Genomic DNA, 16,326 nt, shown 5'->3' with positions numbered 1-16,326 from the left:
GTATGTATGATTTCCAACAAATCTGTTGCTCGCTCCATTGTTCCGGAGAACGGAGTCTTTAGTCATCTTGCCCATAAGGCATGGTTCGCAAGCACCAAGTGATTCATAATCAAGTGGTTCCAAAAGTCCATCAGTATGGAGTTTCTTCATGCGCTTTACACCGATATGACCTAAATGGTAGTGCCACAAATAAGTTGCACTATCATTATTAACTTTGCATCTTTTGGCTTAAATATTATGAATATGTGTAACACTATGATCGAGATCCAACGAACTATTTTCATTGGGTGTATGTGTTGGGGAACGTAGCAGAAATTCAAAAAATTTCCTACGAATCACCAAGATCTATCTATGGAGAGACCAGCAACGAGTAGAAAGAGAGTGCATCTACATACCCTTGTAGATCGCTAAGCGGAAGCGTTCAAGTGAACGGGGTTGATGGAGTCGTACTCGTCGTGATTCAAATCACCGATGACCAAGTGCCGAACGGACGGCACCTCCGCGTTCAACACACGTACAGCCCGATGACGTCTCCCACGCCTTGATCCAGCAAGGAGAGAGGGAGAGGTTGAGGAAGACTCCATCCAGCAGCAGCACAACGGCGTGGTGGTGGTGGAGGAGCGTGGCAATCCTGCAGGGCTTCGCCAAGCACCTACGGGAGAGGAGAAGAACTTGGGAGAGAGGGAGGGGCTGCACCAAAGGCATAAGGTAAGTTTGGGAGGCCCTCCTACCCCACTATATATAGGGATCCCAAGGGGGGGGGGTGCAGCAGCCCCTAGGAGATCCAATCTCCAAGGGGGCGGCGGCCAGGGGAGGAGTCCTCCCCCCCAAGGCACCTAGGAGGTGCCTTCCCCTGCTGGGACTCTTCCTTTAGGGTTTCCCCAGGCGCATGGGCCTCTTGGGGCTGGTGCCCTTGGCCCATGTAGGCCAAGGCGCACCCCCTACAGCCCATGTGGCCCCCCGGGGCAGGTGGCCCCACCCGGTGGCCCCCCGGGACCCTTCCGGTGGTCCCGGTACAATACCGATGACCCCGAAACTTGTCCCGATGGCCGAAACAGGACTTCCTATATATAAATCTTTACCTCCGGACCATTCCGGAACTCCTCGTGACGTCCGGGATCTCATCCGGGACTCCGAACAACATTTGGTAACCACATACAAGCTTCCTTTATAACCCTAGCGTCATCGAACCTTAAGTGTGTAGACCCTACGGGTTCGGGAGACATGCAGACATGACCGAGACGTTCTCCGGTCAATAACCAACAGCGGGATCTGGATACCCATGTTGGCTCCCACATGTTCCACGATGATCTCATCGGATGAACCACGATGTCAAGGACTTAATCAATCCCGTATTCAATTCCCTTTGTCTATCGGTATTTTACTTGCCCGAGATTCGATCGTCGGTATCCAATACCTTGTTCAATCTCGTTACCGGCAAGTCACTTTACTCGTTCCATAACACATCATCCCGTGATCAACTCCTTGGTCACATTGCGCATATGATGATGTCCTACCGAGTGGGCCCAGAGATACCTCTCCGTTTACACGGAGTGACAAATCCCAGTCTCGATCCGCATAAAACAATAGATACTTTCGGAGATACCTGTAGTGCACCTTTATAGTCACCCAGTTACGTTGTGACGTTTGATACACCCAAAGCACTCCTACGGTATCCAGGAGTTACACGATCTCATGGTCGAAGGAAGAGATACTTGACATTGGCAAAGCTCTAGCAAACGAACTACACGACCTTTGTGCTATGCTTAGGATTGGGTCTTGTCCATCACATCATTCTCCTAATGATGTGATCCCGTTATCAACGACATCCAATGTCCATAGCCAGGAAACCATGACTATCTGTTGATCACAACGAGCTAGTCAACTAGAGGCTCACTAGGGACATATTGTGGTCTATGTATTCACACGTGTATTACGATTTCCGGATAATACAGTTATAGCATGAAAAAAAGACAATTATCATGAACAAGGAAATATAATAATAATACTTTTATTATTGCCTCTAGGGCATATTTCCAACAGTCTCCCACTTGCACTAGAGTCAATAATCCAGTTCACATCGCCATGTGATTAACACTCACAGGTCACATCGCCATGTGACTAATACCCAAGAGTTTACTAGAGTCAGGAGTCTAGTTCACATCACTATGTGATTAACACTCAATGAGTTTTATGTTTGATCATGTTGCTTGTGAGAGAGGTTTTAGTCAACGGGTCTGAACCTTTCAGATCCATGTGTGCTTTACAAATCTCTATGTCATCTCCTAGATGCAGCTACCACGCTCTATTTGGAGCTATTCCAAACAACTGTTCTACTTGGAGCTATCCTAAATTATTGCTCCATTATATGTATCCGGTCTCTCTACTCAGAGCTATCCGGATAGATGTCAAGCTTGCATCGTCGTAACTTTTACGACGAACTCTTTTACCACCTCCATAATCGAGAAAATTCCTTAGTCCACTAGTTACTAAGGATAACTTTGACCGCTGTCCTGTGAGCCATTCTTGGATCACTCTTGTACCCCTTGACTGACTCATGGCAAGGCACACTTCAGGTGCGGTACACAGCATAGCATACTGAAGAGCCTACGTCTTAAGCATAGGGGACGACCTTCGTCCTTTCTCTCTATTCTGCCGTGGTCGAGCTTTAAGTCTTAACTTCGTACCTTACAACTCAGGCAAGAACTCCTTCTTTGACTGGTCCATCTTGAACACCTTCAAGATCATGTCAAGGTATGTGCTCATTTGAAAGTATTATTAAGCATTTTGATCTATCCTTATAGATCTTGATGCTCAATGTTCAAGTAGCTTAATCCAGGCTTTCCATTGAAAAACACTTTCAAAATAGCCCTATATGCTTTCCAGAAATTCTACGTCATTTCTGATCATCAATATGTCAACAACATATACTCATCAGAAATTTTATAGTGCTCTCACTCACTTCTTTGGAAATACAAGTTTCTCATAAACTTTGTATAGACCCAAAATCTTTGATCATCATCAAAGCATACATTCCAACTCCGAGATGCTTACTCCAGTCCTTAGAAGGATCGCTGGAGCTAGCATACCTTTTAGCATCCTCAGGATTGACAAAACTTTTCTGATTGTATTGCATACAACCTTTCCTTACGAAAACTAGTAAGGAAACTTGTCTTGACATCCATCTGCCAGATTTCATAAATGCAGCTAATGCTAACATGATTCCGACGGACTTTAAGCATCGCTACGAGTGAGAAAATCTCATCGTAGTCAACTCCTTGAACTTGTGAAAAACTTTTCGCCACAAGTCGAGCTTCATGGACGGTGACATTACCATCCACGTCCGTCTTCTTCTTAAAGATCCATTTATCTTAATGGCTTGCCGATCATCGGGCAAGTCCGCCAAAGTCCATGGATCCGTTCTCAGATTTTATGGCCTCGAGCCATTTATCGGAATCCGGGCCCACCATTGTTTCTCCATAGCTCGTAGGTTCATTGTTGTCCAGCAACATGACTTTCAAGACAGGATTACGTACCACTCTGAAGTAGTACGCATCCTTGTCATCCTACGAGGTTTGGGAGTGACTTGATCCGAAGTTTCATGATCAATATCATAAGCTTCCACTTCAATTGGTGTAGGTGCCACAGGAACAACTCCCTGTGCCCTGTCACACACTAGTTGAAGAGACGGTTCAATAACCTCATCAAGTCTCCACCATCCTCCCACTCAATTCTTTCGAGAGAAACTTTTCCTCGAGAAAGGACCCGATTCTAGAAACAATCCATATTGCTTTCGGATCTGAATTAGGAGGTATACCCAACTGTTTTGGGTTTCCTATGAAGATGCATTTTATCCGCTTTGGGTTCGAGCTTATCAACCTGAAACTTTTTCATATAAGCGTCGCAGCCCCAAACTTTTAAGAAACGACAACTTAGGTTTCTCTAAACCATAATTCATACGGTGTCATCTCATCGGAATTACGTGGTGCCCTATTTAAAGTGAATGTGGTTGTCTCTAATGCCTAACCCATGAACGATAGTGGTAATTCGATAAGAGACATCATGGTACGCACCATATCCAATAGGGTGCAACTATGATGTTCGGACACACCATCACACTATGGTGTTCCAGGCGGTATTAATTGCGAAACAACTTCCACAATGTCTTAATTGTGTGCCAAGACTCGTAACTCAGATATTCATCTCTATGATCATATCATAGACATTTTATCCTCTTGTCACAATGATCTTCTACTTCACTCTGAAATTACTTGAACCATTCAATAATTCAGACTTGTGTTTCATCAAGTAAATATTCTCAACATCTACTCGAATCATCTGTGAAGTAAGATCATAACGATATTCACTGCATGCCTCAGCACTCATTGGACTGCACACATCAAAATGTGTTACTTCCAACGAGTTGCTATCTTGTTCCATCTTACTGAAACCGAGGCTTTTCAGTCATCTTGCCTATGTGGTATGATTTGCATATCTCAAGTGATTCAAAATCAAGTGAGTCTAAACGATCCATTTGCATGGAGTTTCTTCATGCATATATACCAATAGACATGGTTCGCATGTCTCAAACTTTTCAAAAATGAGTGAGTCCAAAGATCCATCAACATGGAGCTTCTTCATGCGTTTTATACCATTATGACTTACATGGCAGTGCCACAAGTAAGCGGTACTATCATTACTATCTTATATCTTTTGGCACGAAAATGTGTATCACTACGATCGAGATTCAATAAACCATTCAGGTTTAATACTAATCTTGATGGTAGAGGGAGCGTGCGATGTTTGATCACATCAAACTTGGAAACACTTCCAACATATATCGTCAGCTCACCTTTAGCTAGTCTCCGTTTTCCTTCCTTAGCTTTTATTTCGAGTTACTAACACTTAGCAACCGAACCGGTATCTAATACCCTGGTGCTACTAGGAGTACTAGTAAAGTACACATTAACATAATGTATATCCAATATACTTCTATCGACCTTGCCAGCCTTCTTATCTACCAAGTATCTAGGGTAATTCTGCTCCAGCGGCTATTCCCCTTATCACAGAAGCACTTAGTCTCGGGTTTGGGTTCAACCTCGGGTTTCTTCACTGGTGCAGCAGCTGATTTGCCGTTTCATGAAGTATCCCTTCTTGCCCTTGCCCTTCTTGAAACTAGTGGTTTTACTAACCATCAACGATTGATGCTCCCTTTTGATTTCTACTTTTGCGGAGTCAAACATCGCGAATATCTCAAGGATCATCATATATGTCCTTGATATATTATAGTTCATCACGAAGCTCTAGCAGCTTGGTGGTAATGACTTCGGAGGAACTATCACTATTTCATCTGGAAGATCAACTCCCACTTGATTCAAGTGATTGTTGCACTTAGACAATCTGAGCACAAGCTCAACAATTGAGCTTCTCTCCTTAGTTTGCAGGCTAAGAAAATCGTCGGAGGTCTTATACCTCTTGACGTGGGCACGAGCCTGAAATCCCAATTTCAGCCCTCGAAACATCTCATATGTTCCGTGACGTCTCGAAAACGTCTTTGGTGCCTCTACTTAAACCATTTAACTGAACTATCCCGTAGTTATCAAAACGTGTATGTTCGATGTTCGAAACATCCACAAACGATGTTTGGGGTTCAGCACACTAAGCGGTGCATTAAGGACATAAGCTTTCTACTGATCGCATAATTGCTACTTTCAACTTTCAACTATATTTTCTCTAGGAACATATCTAAAACAGTAGAACTATAGCGTGAACTACGACATAATTTGCAAAAGGTCTTTTGACTATGTTCAGGATAATTAAGTTCATCTTATGAACTCCCACTTAGATAGACATCCCTCTGGTCATCTAAGTGATCACATGATCCGAGTCAACTAGGCCGTGTCCGATCATCACGTGAGATGGACTAGTTAACGTCGGTGAACATCTTCATGTTGATCGTATCTGCTATACGACTCATGCTCGACCTTTCGGTCTCCGTGTTCCGAGGCCATGTCTGCACATGCTAGGCTCGTCAAGTTAACCCTAAGTGTTTTCGCTGTGTAAAACTGTCTTACACCCGTTGTATGTGAACGTAAGAATCCATCACACCCGATCATCACGTGGTGCTTAGAAGCGACGAACTGTAGCAACGGTGCACAGTTAGGGGAGAACACTTCTTGAAATTTTGTGTAAGGGATCATCTTATTTACTACCGTCGTCCTAAGTAAACAAGATGCATAAACATGATAAACATCACATGCAATCAAATAGTGACATGATATGGCCAATATCATTTTGCTCCTTTTGATCTTCATCTTCGGGGCTCCATGATCATCTTGTCACGGGCACGACACCATGATCTCCATCATCATGATCTCCATCATCGTGTCTTCATGAAGTTGTCACGCCAACGACTACTTCTACTTCTATGACTAATGCGTTTAGCAATAAAGTAAAGTAGTTTACATGGCGTTCTTCAATGACACGCAGGTCATACAAAAAATAAAGACAACTCCTATGGCTCCTGCCGGTTGTCATACTCATCGACATGCAAGTCGTGAATCCTATTACAAGAACATGATCAATCTCATACATCACATATATCATTCATCACATCCTTTTGGCCATATCACATCACATAGCATACCCTGCAAAAACAAGTTAGACGTCCTCTAATTGTTGTTGCATGTTTTACGTGGCTGCTATGGGTTTCTAGCAAGAACGTTTCTTACCTACGCAAGACCACAACGTGATATGCCAATTGCTATTTACCCTTCATAAGGACCCTTTTCATCGAATCCGTTCCGACTAAAGTGGGAGAGACTGGCACCCGCTAGCCACCTTATGCACCAAGTGCATGTCAATCGGTGGAACCTGTCTCACATAAGAGTACGTGTAAGGTCGGTCCGGGCCGCTTCATCCCACAATACCGTCGAAACAAGATTGGACTAGTAACGGTAAGCATATTGAACAACATCAACGCCCACAACTACTTTGTGTTCTACTCGTGCAAAGAATCTACGCAATAGACCTAGCTCATGATGCCACTGTTGGGGAACGTAGCAGAAATTCAAAAATTTTCCTACGAATCACAAAGATCTATCTATGGAGAGACCAGCAACGAGTAGAAAGAGAGTGCATCTACATACCCTTGTAGATCGCTAAGCGGAAGCGTTCAAGTGAACGGGGTTGATGGAGTCGTACTCGTCGTGATTCAAATCACCGATGACCAAGTGCCGAACGGACGGCACCTCCGCGTTCAACACACATACAGCCCGATGACGTCTCCCACGCCTTGATCCAGCAAGGAGAGAGGGAGAGGTTTAGGAAGACTCCATCCAGCAGCAGCACAACGGCGTGGTGGTGGTGGAGGAGCGTGGCAATCCTGCAGGGCTTCGCCAAGCACCTACGGGAGAGGAGAAGAACTTGGGAGAGAGGGAGGGGCTGCACCAAAGGCATAAGGTAAGTTTGGGAGGCCCTCCTACCCCACTATATATAGGGATCCCAAGGGAGGGGTGCGGCAGCCCCTAGGAGATCCAATCTCCAAGGGGGCGGCGGCCAGGGGAGGAGTCCTCCCCCCCCCCCCCAAGGCACCTAGGAGGTGCCTTCCCCTGCTGGGACTCTTCCTTTAGGGTTTCCCCCGGCGCATGGGCCTCTTGGGGCTGGTGCCCTTGGCCCATGTAGGCCAAGGCGCAACCCCTACAGCCCATGTGGCCCCCCGGGGCAGGTGGCCCCACCCGGTGGGCCCCCGGGACCCTTCCGGTGGTCCCGGTACAATACCGATGACCCCGAAACTTGTCCCGATGGCCGAAACAGGACTTCCTATATATAAATCTCTATCTACGGACCATTCCGGAACTCCTCGTGACGTCCGGGATCTCATCCGGGACTCCGAACAACATTCGGTAACCACATACAAGCTTCCTTTATAACCCTAGCGTCATCGAACCTTAAGTGTGTAGACCCTACGGGTTCGGGAGACATGCAGACATGACCGAGACGTTCTCCGGTCAATAACCAACAGCGGGATCTGGATACCCATGTTGGCTCCCACATGTTCCACGATGATCTCATCGGATGAACCACGATGTCAAGGACTTAATCAATCCCGTATTCAATTCCCTTTGTCTATCGGTATTTTACTTGCCCGAGATTCGATCGTCGGTATCCAATACCTTGTTCAATCTCGTTACCGGCAAGTCACTTTACTCGTTCCGTAACACATCATCCCATGATCAACTCCTTGGTCACATTGCGCATATGATGATGTCCTACCGAGTGGGCCCAGAGATACCTCTCCGTTTACACGGAGTGACAAATCCCAGTCTCGATCCGCATAAAACAATAGGTACTTTCGGAGATACCTGTAGTGCACCTTTATAGTCACCCAGTTACGTTGTGACGTTTGATACACCCAAAGCACTCCTACGGTATCCAGGAGTTACACGATCTCATGGTCGAAGGAAGAGATACTTGACATTGGCAAAGCTCTAGCAAACGAACTACACGACCTTTGTGCTATGCTTAGGATTGGGTCTTGTCCATCACATCATTCTCCTAATGATGTGATCCTGTTATCAACGACATCCAATGTCCATAGCCAGGAAACCATGACTATCTGTTGATCACAACGAGCTAGTCAACTAGAGGCTCACTAGGGACATATTGTGGTCTATGTATTCACACGTGTATTACGATTTCCGGATAATACAGTTATAGCATGAATAAAAGACAATTATCATGAACAAGGAAATATAATAATAATACTTTTATTATTGCCTCTAGGGCATATTTCCAACAGTATGACCATCGAAGGTTTTATTCATGTAAACAGAACAACAATTATTCGCTGACTTTAATGAATAACCGTATTGCAATAAACATGATCAAATCATATTCATGCTCAACGCAAACACCAAATAACATTTATTTAGTTTCAACACTAATCCCGAAAGTATAGGGAGTGTGCGATGATGATCATATCAATCTTGGAACCACTTCCAACACACATCGTCACTTCACCCTTAACTAGTCTCTGTTTATTCTGCAACTCCTGTTTCGAGTTACTAATCTTAGTAACTGAACTAGTATCAAATACTGAGGGGTTGCTATAAACACTAGTAAAGTACACATCAATAACATGTATATCAAATATACTTATGTTCACTTTGCCATCCTTCTTATCTGCCAATCACTTGGGGTAGTTCCGCTTCCAGTGACCAATTTCTTTGCAGTAGAAGCACTTAGTCTCAGGCTTAGGATCAGACTTGGGCTTCTTCACTTGAGTAGCAACTTGCTTGTCGTTCTTCTTGAAGTTCCCCTTCTTCCCTTTGCCCTTTTTCTTGAAACTAGTGGTCTTGTCAACCATCAACACTTGATGCTCTTTCTTGATTTCTACCTTCATTGATTTCATCATCATGAAAAGCTCGGGAGTCGTTTTCGTCATCCCTTGCATAATATAGTTCATCATGAAGTTCTACTAACTTGGTGATGGTGACTAGAGAATTCTGTCAATCACTATTTTATCTGGAAGATTAACTCCCACTTGATTCAAGCGATTGTAGTACCCAGACAATCTGAGCACATGCTCACTAGTTGAGCGATTCTCCTCCATCTTTTAGCTATAGAACTTGTTGGAGACTTCATATCTCTCAACTCGGGTATTTGCTTGAAATGTTAACTTCAACTCCTGGAACATCTCATATGGTCCATGACGTTCAAAACGTCTTTGAAGTCCCGATTCTAAGCCGTTAAGCATGGTGCACTAAACTATCAAGTAGTCATCATATTGAGCTAGCCAAACGTTCATAACATCTGCATCTGCTCCTGCAATAGGTCCGTCACCTAGCGGTGCATCAAGGACATAATTATTCTGTGCAGCAATGAGGATAAACCTCAGATCACGGATCCAATCCGCATCTTTGCTACTAACATTTTTCAACACAATTTTCTCTAGGAACATATCAAAATAAACATATGAAAGCAACAACGCGAGCTATTGATCTACAACATAGATATGCTAATACTACCAGGACTAAGTTCATGATAAATTAAAGTTCAATTAATCATATTACTTAAGAACTCCCACTTAGATAGACATCCCTCTAATCCTCTAAGTGATCACGTGATCCAAATCAACTAAACCATGTCCGATCATCACGTGAGATGGAGTAGTTTCAATGGTGAACATCACTATGTTGATCATATCTACTATATGATTCATGCTCGACCTTTCGGTCTCCGTGTTCCGAGGCCATATCTGTATATGCTTGGCTCGTCAAGTATAACCTGAGTATTCCGCGTGTGCAACTGTTTTGCACCCGTTGTATTTGAACATAGAGCCTATCACACCCGATCATCACGTGGTGTCTCAGCACGAAGAACTTTCGCAACGGTGCATACTCAGGGAGAACACTTCTTGATAATTAGTGAGAGATCATCTTAAAATGCTACCGTCAATCAAAGGAAGATAAGATGCATAAAAGATAAACATCACATGCAATAAATATAAGTGATATGATATGGCCATCATCATCTTGTGCTTGTGATCTCCATCTTCGAAGCACCGTCGTGATCACCATCGTCGCCGGCGCGACACCTTGATCACCATCGTAGCATCGTTGTCGTCTCGCCAATCTTATGCTTCCACGACTATCGCTACCGCTTAGTGATAAAGTAAAGCATTACAGCGCAATTGCATTGCATACAATAAAGCGACAACCATATGGCTCCTGCCAGTTGCCGATAACTTGGTTACAAAACATGATCATCTCATACAATAAAATTTAGCATCATGTCTTGACCATATCACATCACAATATGCCCTGCAAAAACAAGTTAGACGTCCTCTACTTTATTGTTGCAAGTTTTACGTGGCTGCTACGGGCTTAAGCAAGAACCAATCTTACCTACGCATCAAAACCACAACGATAGTTTGTCAAGTTGGTGCTGTTTTAACCTTCGCAAGGACCGGGCGTAGCCACACTCGGTTCAACTAAAGTTGGAGAAACTGTCACCCGCTAGCCACCTTTGTGCAAAGCACGTCGGGAGAACCGGTCTCGCGTAAGCGTACGCGTAATGTTGGTCCGGGCCGCTTCGTCCAACAATACCGCCGAACCAAAGTATGACATGCTGGTAAGCAGTACGACTTATATCGCCCACAACTCACTTGTGTTCTACTCGTGCATATAACATCAACACATAAAACCTAGGCTCAGATGCCACTGTTGGGGAACATAGTAATTTCAAAAAAAATTCCTACGCACACGCAAGATCATGGTGATGCATAGCAATGAGAGGGGAGAGTGTTGTCTACATACCCTCGTAGACCATTCGCGGAAGCGTTATATCAACGTGGTTGATGTAGTCATACGTCTTCACGTCCGACCGATCCAAGTACCGAAAGCACGGCACCTCCTAGTTCTGCACACGTTCGGCTCGGTGACGTCCTCGCGTTCTCGATCCAGCAAGAGGGGCGAAGTAGTAGATGAGTTCCGGCAGCACGACGGCGTGGTGACGGTGTTGGTGAAGAACAATCTCCGCAGGGCTTCGCCTAAGCACTACGAAAACTATGACGGAGGATAAACTAGAGAGGACGGGGTTGCCGGCACACGGCTTGGTGTTTCTTGATCTATCTTTGGTGCTAGCCCTGCCCCTCTATTTATATGTTGAGCCCTGGGGTGAAAACTTGGAGTAAAAGCCTCCACAAAGTCGGTTTCACCCGAAAGGCAAGAGTCCTTCTCGGACTCCAGGGCCAGACGTCAGGGTTCCCGGCGTCTGGACCCAGACGCCAGGGACCCTGGCGTCTGGCCCCTGGACTCCGCAAAACTTCCTTTTGCGCTTTCCAAAAACCTTGTGGGCTTTCCCCTTTGGCCCAAATAAAGTGTTCTCGTACCCAAACATTTCGGGAAACATCCGGAACCCCTTCCGGTGATTTCCGGAACCCTTCCGGTGACCAAACCGTATTATCCCATATATCAAACTTTGTCTCCGGACCATTCCGGAGTTCCTCGTCATGTCCGTGATCTCATTCCGGACTCCAAACAACATTCGGTCACCAACATACATAACTCACATAGTACTATATCGTCAACGAACGTTAAGCGTGCGGACCCTACGGGTTCGAGAACTATGTAGACATGACCGAGACACCTTTCTGGTCAATAACCAATAGCGGGACCTGGATGCCCATATTGGCTCCTACATATTCTATGAAGATCTTTATCGGTCAGACCGCATAACAACATACGTTGTTCCCTTTGTCATCGGTATGTTACTTACACGAGATTCGATCATCGGTATCTCAATACCTAGTTCAATCTCGTTACCGGCAAGTCTCTTTACTCGTTCTGTAATACATCATCTCGCAACTAACTCATTAGTTGTAATGCTTGCAAGGCTTATGTGATGTGCATTACCGAGAGGGCCTAGAGATACCTCTCCGACAAACGGAGTGACAAATCCTAATCTCGAAATACGCCAACCCAACATGTACCTTTGGAGACACCTATAGAGCTCCTTTATAATCACCCAGTTACGTTGTGACGTTTGGTAGCACACAAAGTGTTCCTCCGGCAAACGGGAGTTGCATAATCTCATAGTCATAGGAACATGTATAAGTCATGAAGAAAGCAATAGCAACATACTAAACGATCAGGTGCTAAGCTAATGGAATGGGTCATGTCAATCACATCATTCTTCTAATGATGTGATCCCGTTAATCAAATAACAACTCTTTTGTTCATGGTTAGGAAACATAACCATCTTCGATTAACGAGCTAGTCAAGTAGAGGCATACTAGTGACACTCTGTTTGTCTATGTATTCACACATGTATTATGTTTCCGGTTAATACAATTCTAGCATGAATAATAAACATTTATCATGATATAAGGAAATAAATAATAACTTTATTATTGCCTCTAGGGCATATTTCCTTCATGGAGGCACATGGATAGTTCCCATCAGGTCTCTTCTATATGTTGAGATGTTGAAAAACATATAGGTGCATGAAAACTGTTTCACACAATTGAAATGCCAATGGATGACTGATTGAATCTAGGCGTGAAATAAAAGCTGAGTACCCTCAAGAATTGGATGATAAAGTAATTAGCATGGCATAGAAACAATTTACAGGACATGATGGTTTCTGCAGCTCATAGGCATATATAACCGCAAATAAAGCTAAACCGCCCTCAGTATTACCTCAGGGGGCTTCACACTGATCCTGGCACATACATATAAATTTCTCTCATGTAGATCGTCCACAAACATTTCCACGACCTCGTTAGGCAATGACACGTTAGCATGGTTTCCCTATGAAAAAACACACGCAAAGAACACATTCAGTAACCAACAAGCATCTTATAATCCTGGAGAACAGCATCAAAAGATATAGGCTGTCAACATTACAAAGACATAATTTATCCTACTCAAATCACAGGCAACTAAGGAAAGCCCTTAAATGTCCTACAGAGACAACAATGTAGAGAAACAACAATCACGACTTGCATAAGCAGCATATGAGTCGCAAAAGACTGGAGAACAAAATAGGCATTCACCTTTTCATCAGTCACGACCATATGTATACTCTTGATAGGGCCATCATCAGAGCCACCTCGCTGGTACCATAACCTAGAGATGCGCAAGTTAATTCACTGGTTCCAAATGGTCGAGGAGATGCCAGTTAGGTCGACAAAAGTTGGCGCTGGTGGGGGGTAACCTACGATAAGAAAGCAGGAAAGTAAGCAACAGCAAAAGAAAAAAACAATCGAAGACAAGAGGCAGGGGTGGGTACCACTTGATCAATCTCCAGATCCATCGCTCTTGTCGCTAGACTCCGTCGGCAAAGGGAAACAGAGACCGGTGTCTGTAATCTTGCAAGCCCAACACACTGCTTACTGTAGTTTGCCGTGTGTCATCAAATACATTATATATGCATCTGAAGTTAGTAGATATCCTCATATAGGTGATACAACATAAAGAGAAAAGAGAAACTAAAGCTCAAGACAGCTGTGCATTTTACAAAAAAATTAAACATAATATACATAGAAGAAACTTTGGATGCCAGTATTAACGCAGCAAGGGATCTAATAATTTTTCAGTGCACAAGTAGCCTAAGCAATACATTTTCTGAGTGGGTATATATAGAACCTTAGTAAGCATATACGAAGTTCTTATTATTGGTTAGAGTAGCCCTTTCATAAAAGGTTTTGGATCTTCTGAACGTGACAAATAATAAAAACAATGAGATTCAAGATAATAATAAATGGTACAGATAGATAAGGCATGTAACTCTATTCCATAAGTAAATGAAGTCCTCTGTATGACTAACAGCAGTTTATAAACTCCGTGCCAAATACTGAATTCCGTTCACGATGAAACCTTCTTACGTGAGAAAAGGTGAACAAATTACAGTTTCATATGTAGGGAGTGGGTCAATTCAAGTCAATAGCAAGAAGTCACATGGCTGATTTAGAAAAACATAATTATAGATAAATATATAAGCATGATCATATTGTACCATAATCTGAAACTAGCGTATAGATAAATTCTGCGAGTGTCTACATGTATAGAAATAAGACATGCTAAGATGAGGACACCAAACCACTTGTTTCTTTTAGTAATATTCTTTTCAAGTGGACATAATGGCTCAAGTAGTCTAACATGTTGGCAACACAGGTACCCATATCACGAAAATGGATAGTTCACACCGCTCCAGCTACTGGAGCGTCACATAAAAGAACTACTTAAGTTGTATTGAGATCAAAGAAAAACTGCATGTTTCCTCATACCAGGAACTGTCGAATCCCCATGAATCTAGCTTGGAAATAAACCCCTAAGATAATTTACATGTCATCTAGAAAGAATTTTTCATACAAGCATATCACTATATAGCAGTTACCAGTGTAGCTTCTCTCAGCAAGAAAACGTATGTGCATGACAGTTCATATTTCCTCCTGTAGAGACAATAAGACCCATAAGTACATACATGTTCAGACTTCTATTACTGGTTCAAAATACATACCACATCCCATATCACAGACTACTATATTCATTGAGATGAATAGCAAAACTTAAAAGTATCAATTTGAGGGTGAAGTACTAAATGTCTAAATCTAAGCTCGCATATAGAACACTGTCGCAAATTTCTGGACTTGGTGTTGGGTGAAAATAAAACAGTTGTGTTAATCAGATTTTTCAGAATTCAAGGTTCATGTGCGACTGTATCCAGAAGTACTAAAATGATTAACACAATAAACTACCAAGTCCAGATACATCTAAATCTAAGATATTTGTTTCCCTCTGGAATTCGCTTTCAAGGTGTTGGGTGCTGAATGTTGGCCTGCTGCTGCTGCTGCTCCACCTCCTCTTCCCTGGCTGCTGCACCATCTACACCCGCAGCTTCTCCATGGATGGGACCCCTTCCTTCCTTGACACAAGCAGGGTAGAAGCTTCCTGCTTGCACATTGCACACACGCATCAGAGAAAGAAGAAAGAAAACCAGAGGAAGAAGAAGAAGAAAAACGAAGGGAGGAGGGATCTGACCTAGGGTGCAAGACCGATGGCGCGAGGGCGAGCAGAGGCTATGGGTTGAGCACTCTGCAGGGTCGGAGCAGGAGGGCTCGGGAGCCGCCTCTGTGCCCGGGGACGAGCTCGCGGACGGGGAGGGCGAGCACACTGAGTTCCGCACTAAAGCATCAAATAATTAAGCATTGAACAAGAAAAAAGATAAATACTAAAAGAAATAAATAGTTAAGTGCATCAAATAACTAAGCCTGAGAACAATGACAACATAGTGGGAACACCAGAACTAAATAAAATTTAAGTAACAGAAGCCAGATGACAATCCAGATTGGCAGTTTGAATTGATTATACACAACAGAAAAAGGAATCGTCAAACAACTCCTCAAAATTTTGCAACACCTCATGTAAAAGAAATTATGAAAAGAAAGGGACCAACAAAGTTAAATAAATGAGCTGCTATACAATAAAACACATCTTACAAGCTGCAAGTTATTTTAACAATTATAGAAATCGAGCACACATGGTTAAATACCCAAGGTACTACTAACTACACATGGAAACAACCAGGAATTACAACTTTAATCGTTTAAGTAACAACAAGTCATATATAAAAAAATGAACATCACTCAAATTAGCCTACCTGAGTCTGCAAATCATCACCGGTGGCAATGTTACCCACCATGCGCAGAGCTGCAATGAGAACAGAAGTCAACGGGTACCTAAATAAATCAAGTAATAGGAGTTAACACATCAACCATGTGTCATGCTAGCTGATGGAAAAGGTGAACATGAAAAATGCTCT

At 43.5% G+C, this 16,326-nt stretch overlaps 1 protein-coding gene across 1 annotated transcript in view; it reads right to left on the bottom strand.

Moving 5' to 3' along the window:
* LOC119300112 overlaps positions 1–13,643 on the bottom strand; it is a 32,684-nt gene extending 19,041 nt beyond the window's left edge. The window contains exons 1-2 of the mRNA XM_037577173.1: positions 13,559–13,643; positions 13,203–13,313 (exon numbers count right to left, since the gene is read on the bottom strand). Coding sequence (XP_037433070.1) covers positions 13,203–13,313; positions 13,559–13,579 — 132 coding nt within the window. The 5' untranslated portion in view covers positions 13,580–13,643. The remainder of the gene's footprint in view (positions 1–13,202; positions 13,314–13,558) is intronic.
* Between the last annotated feature and the right edge of the window lie 2,683 nt (positions 13,644–16,326).

This window comes from Triticum dicoccoides, chromosome 5A (assembly GCF_002162155.2).
Source record: "Triticum dicoccoides isolate Atlit2015 ecotype Zavitan chromosome 5A, WEW_v2.0, whole genome shotgun sequence".
In the NCBI taxonomy this organism is placed as follows: domain Eukaryota; kingdom Viridiplantae; phylum Streptophyta; class Magnoliopsida; order Poales; family Poaceae; genus Triticum; species Triticum dicoccoides.
The sequence above is the reverse complement of the archived record's forward strand: the minus strand, read 5'-3'. Positions and strand labels throughout refer to the sequence as shown.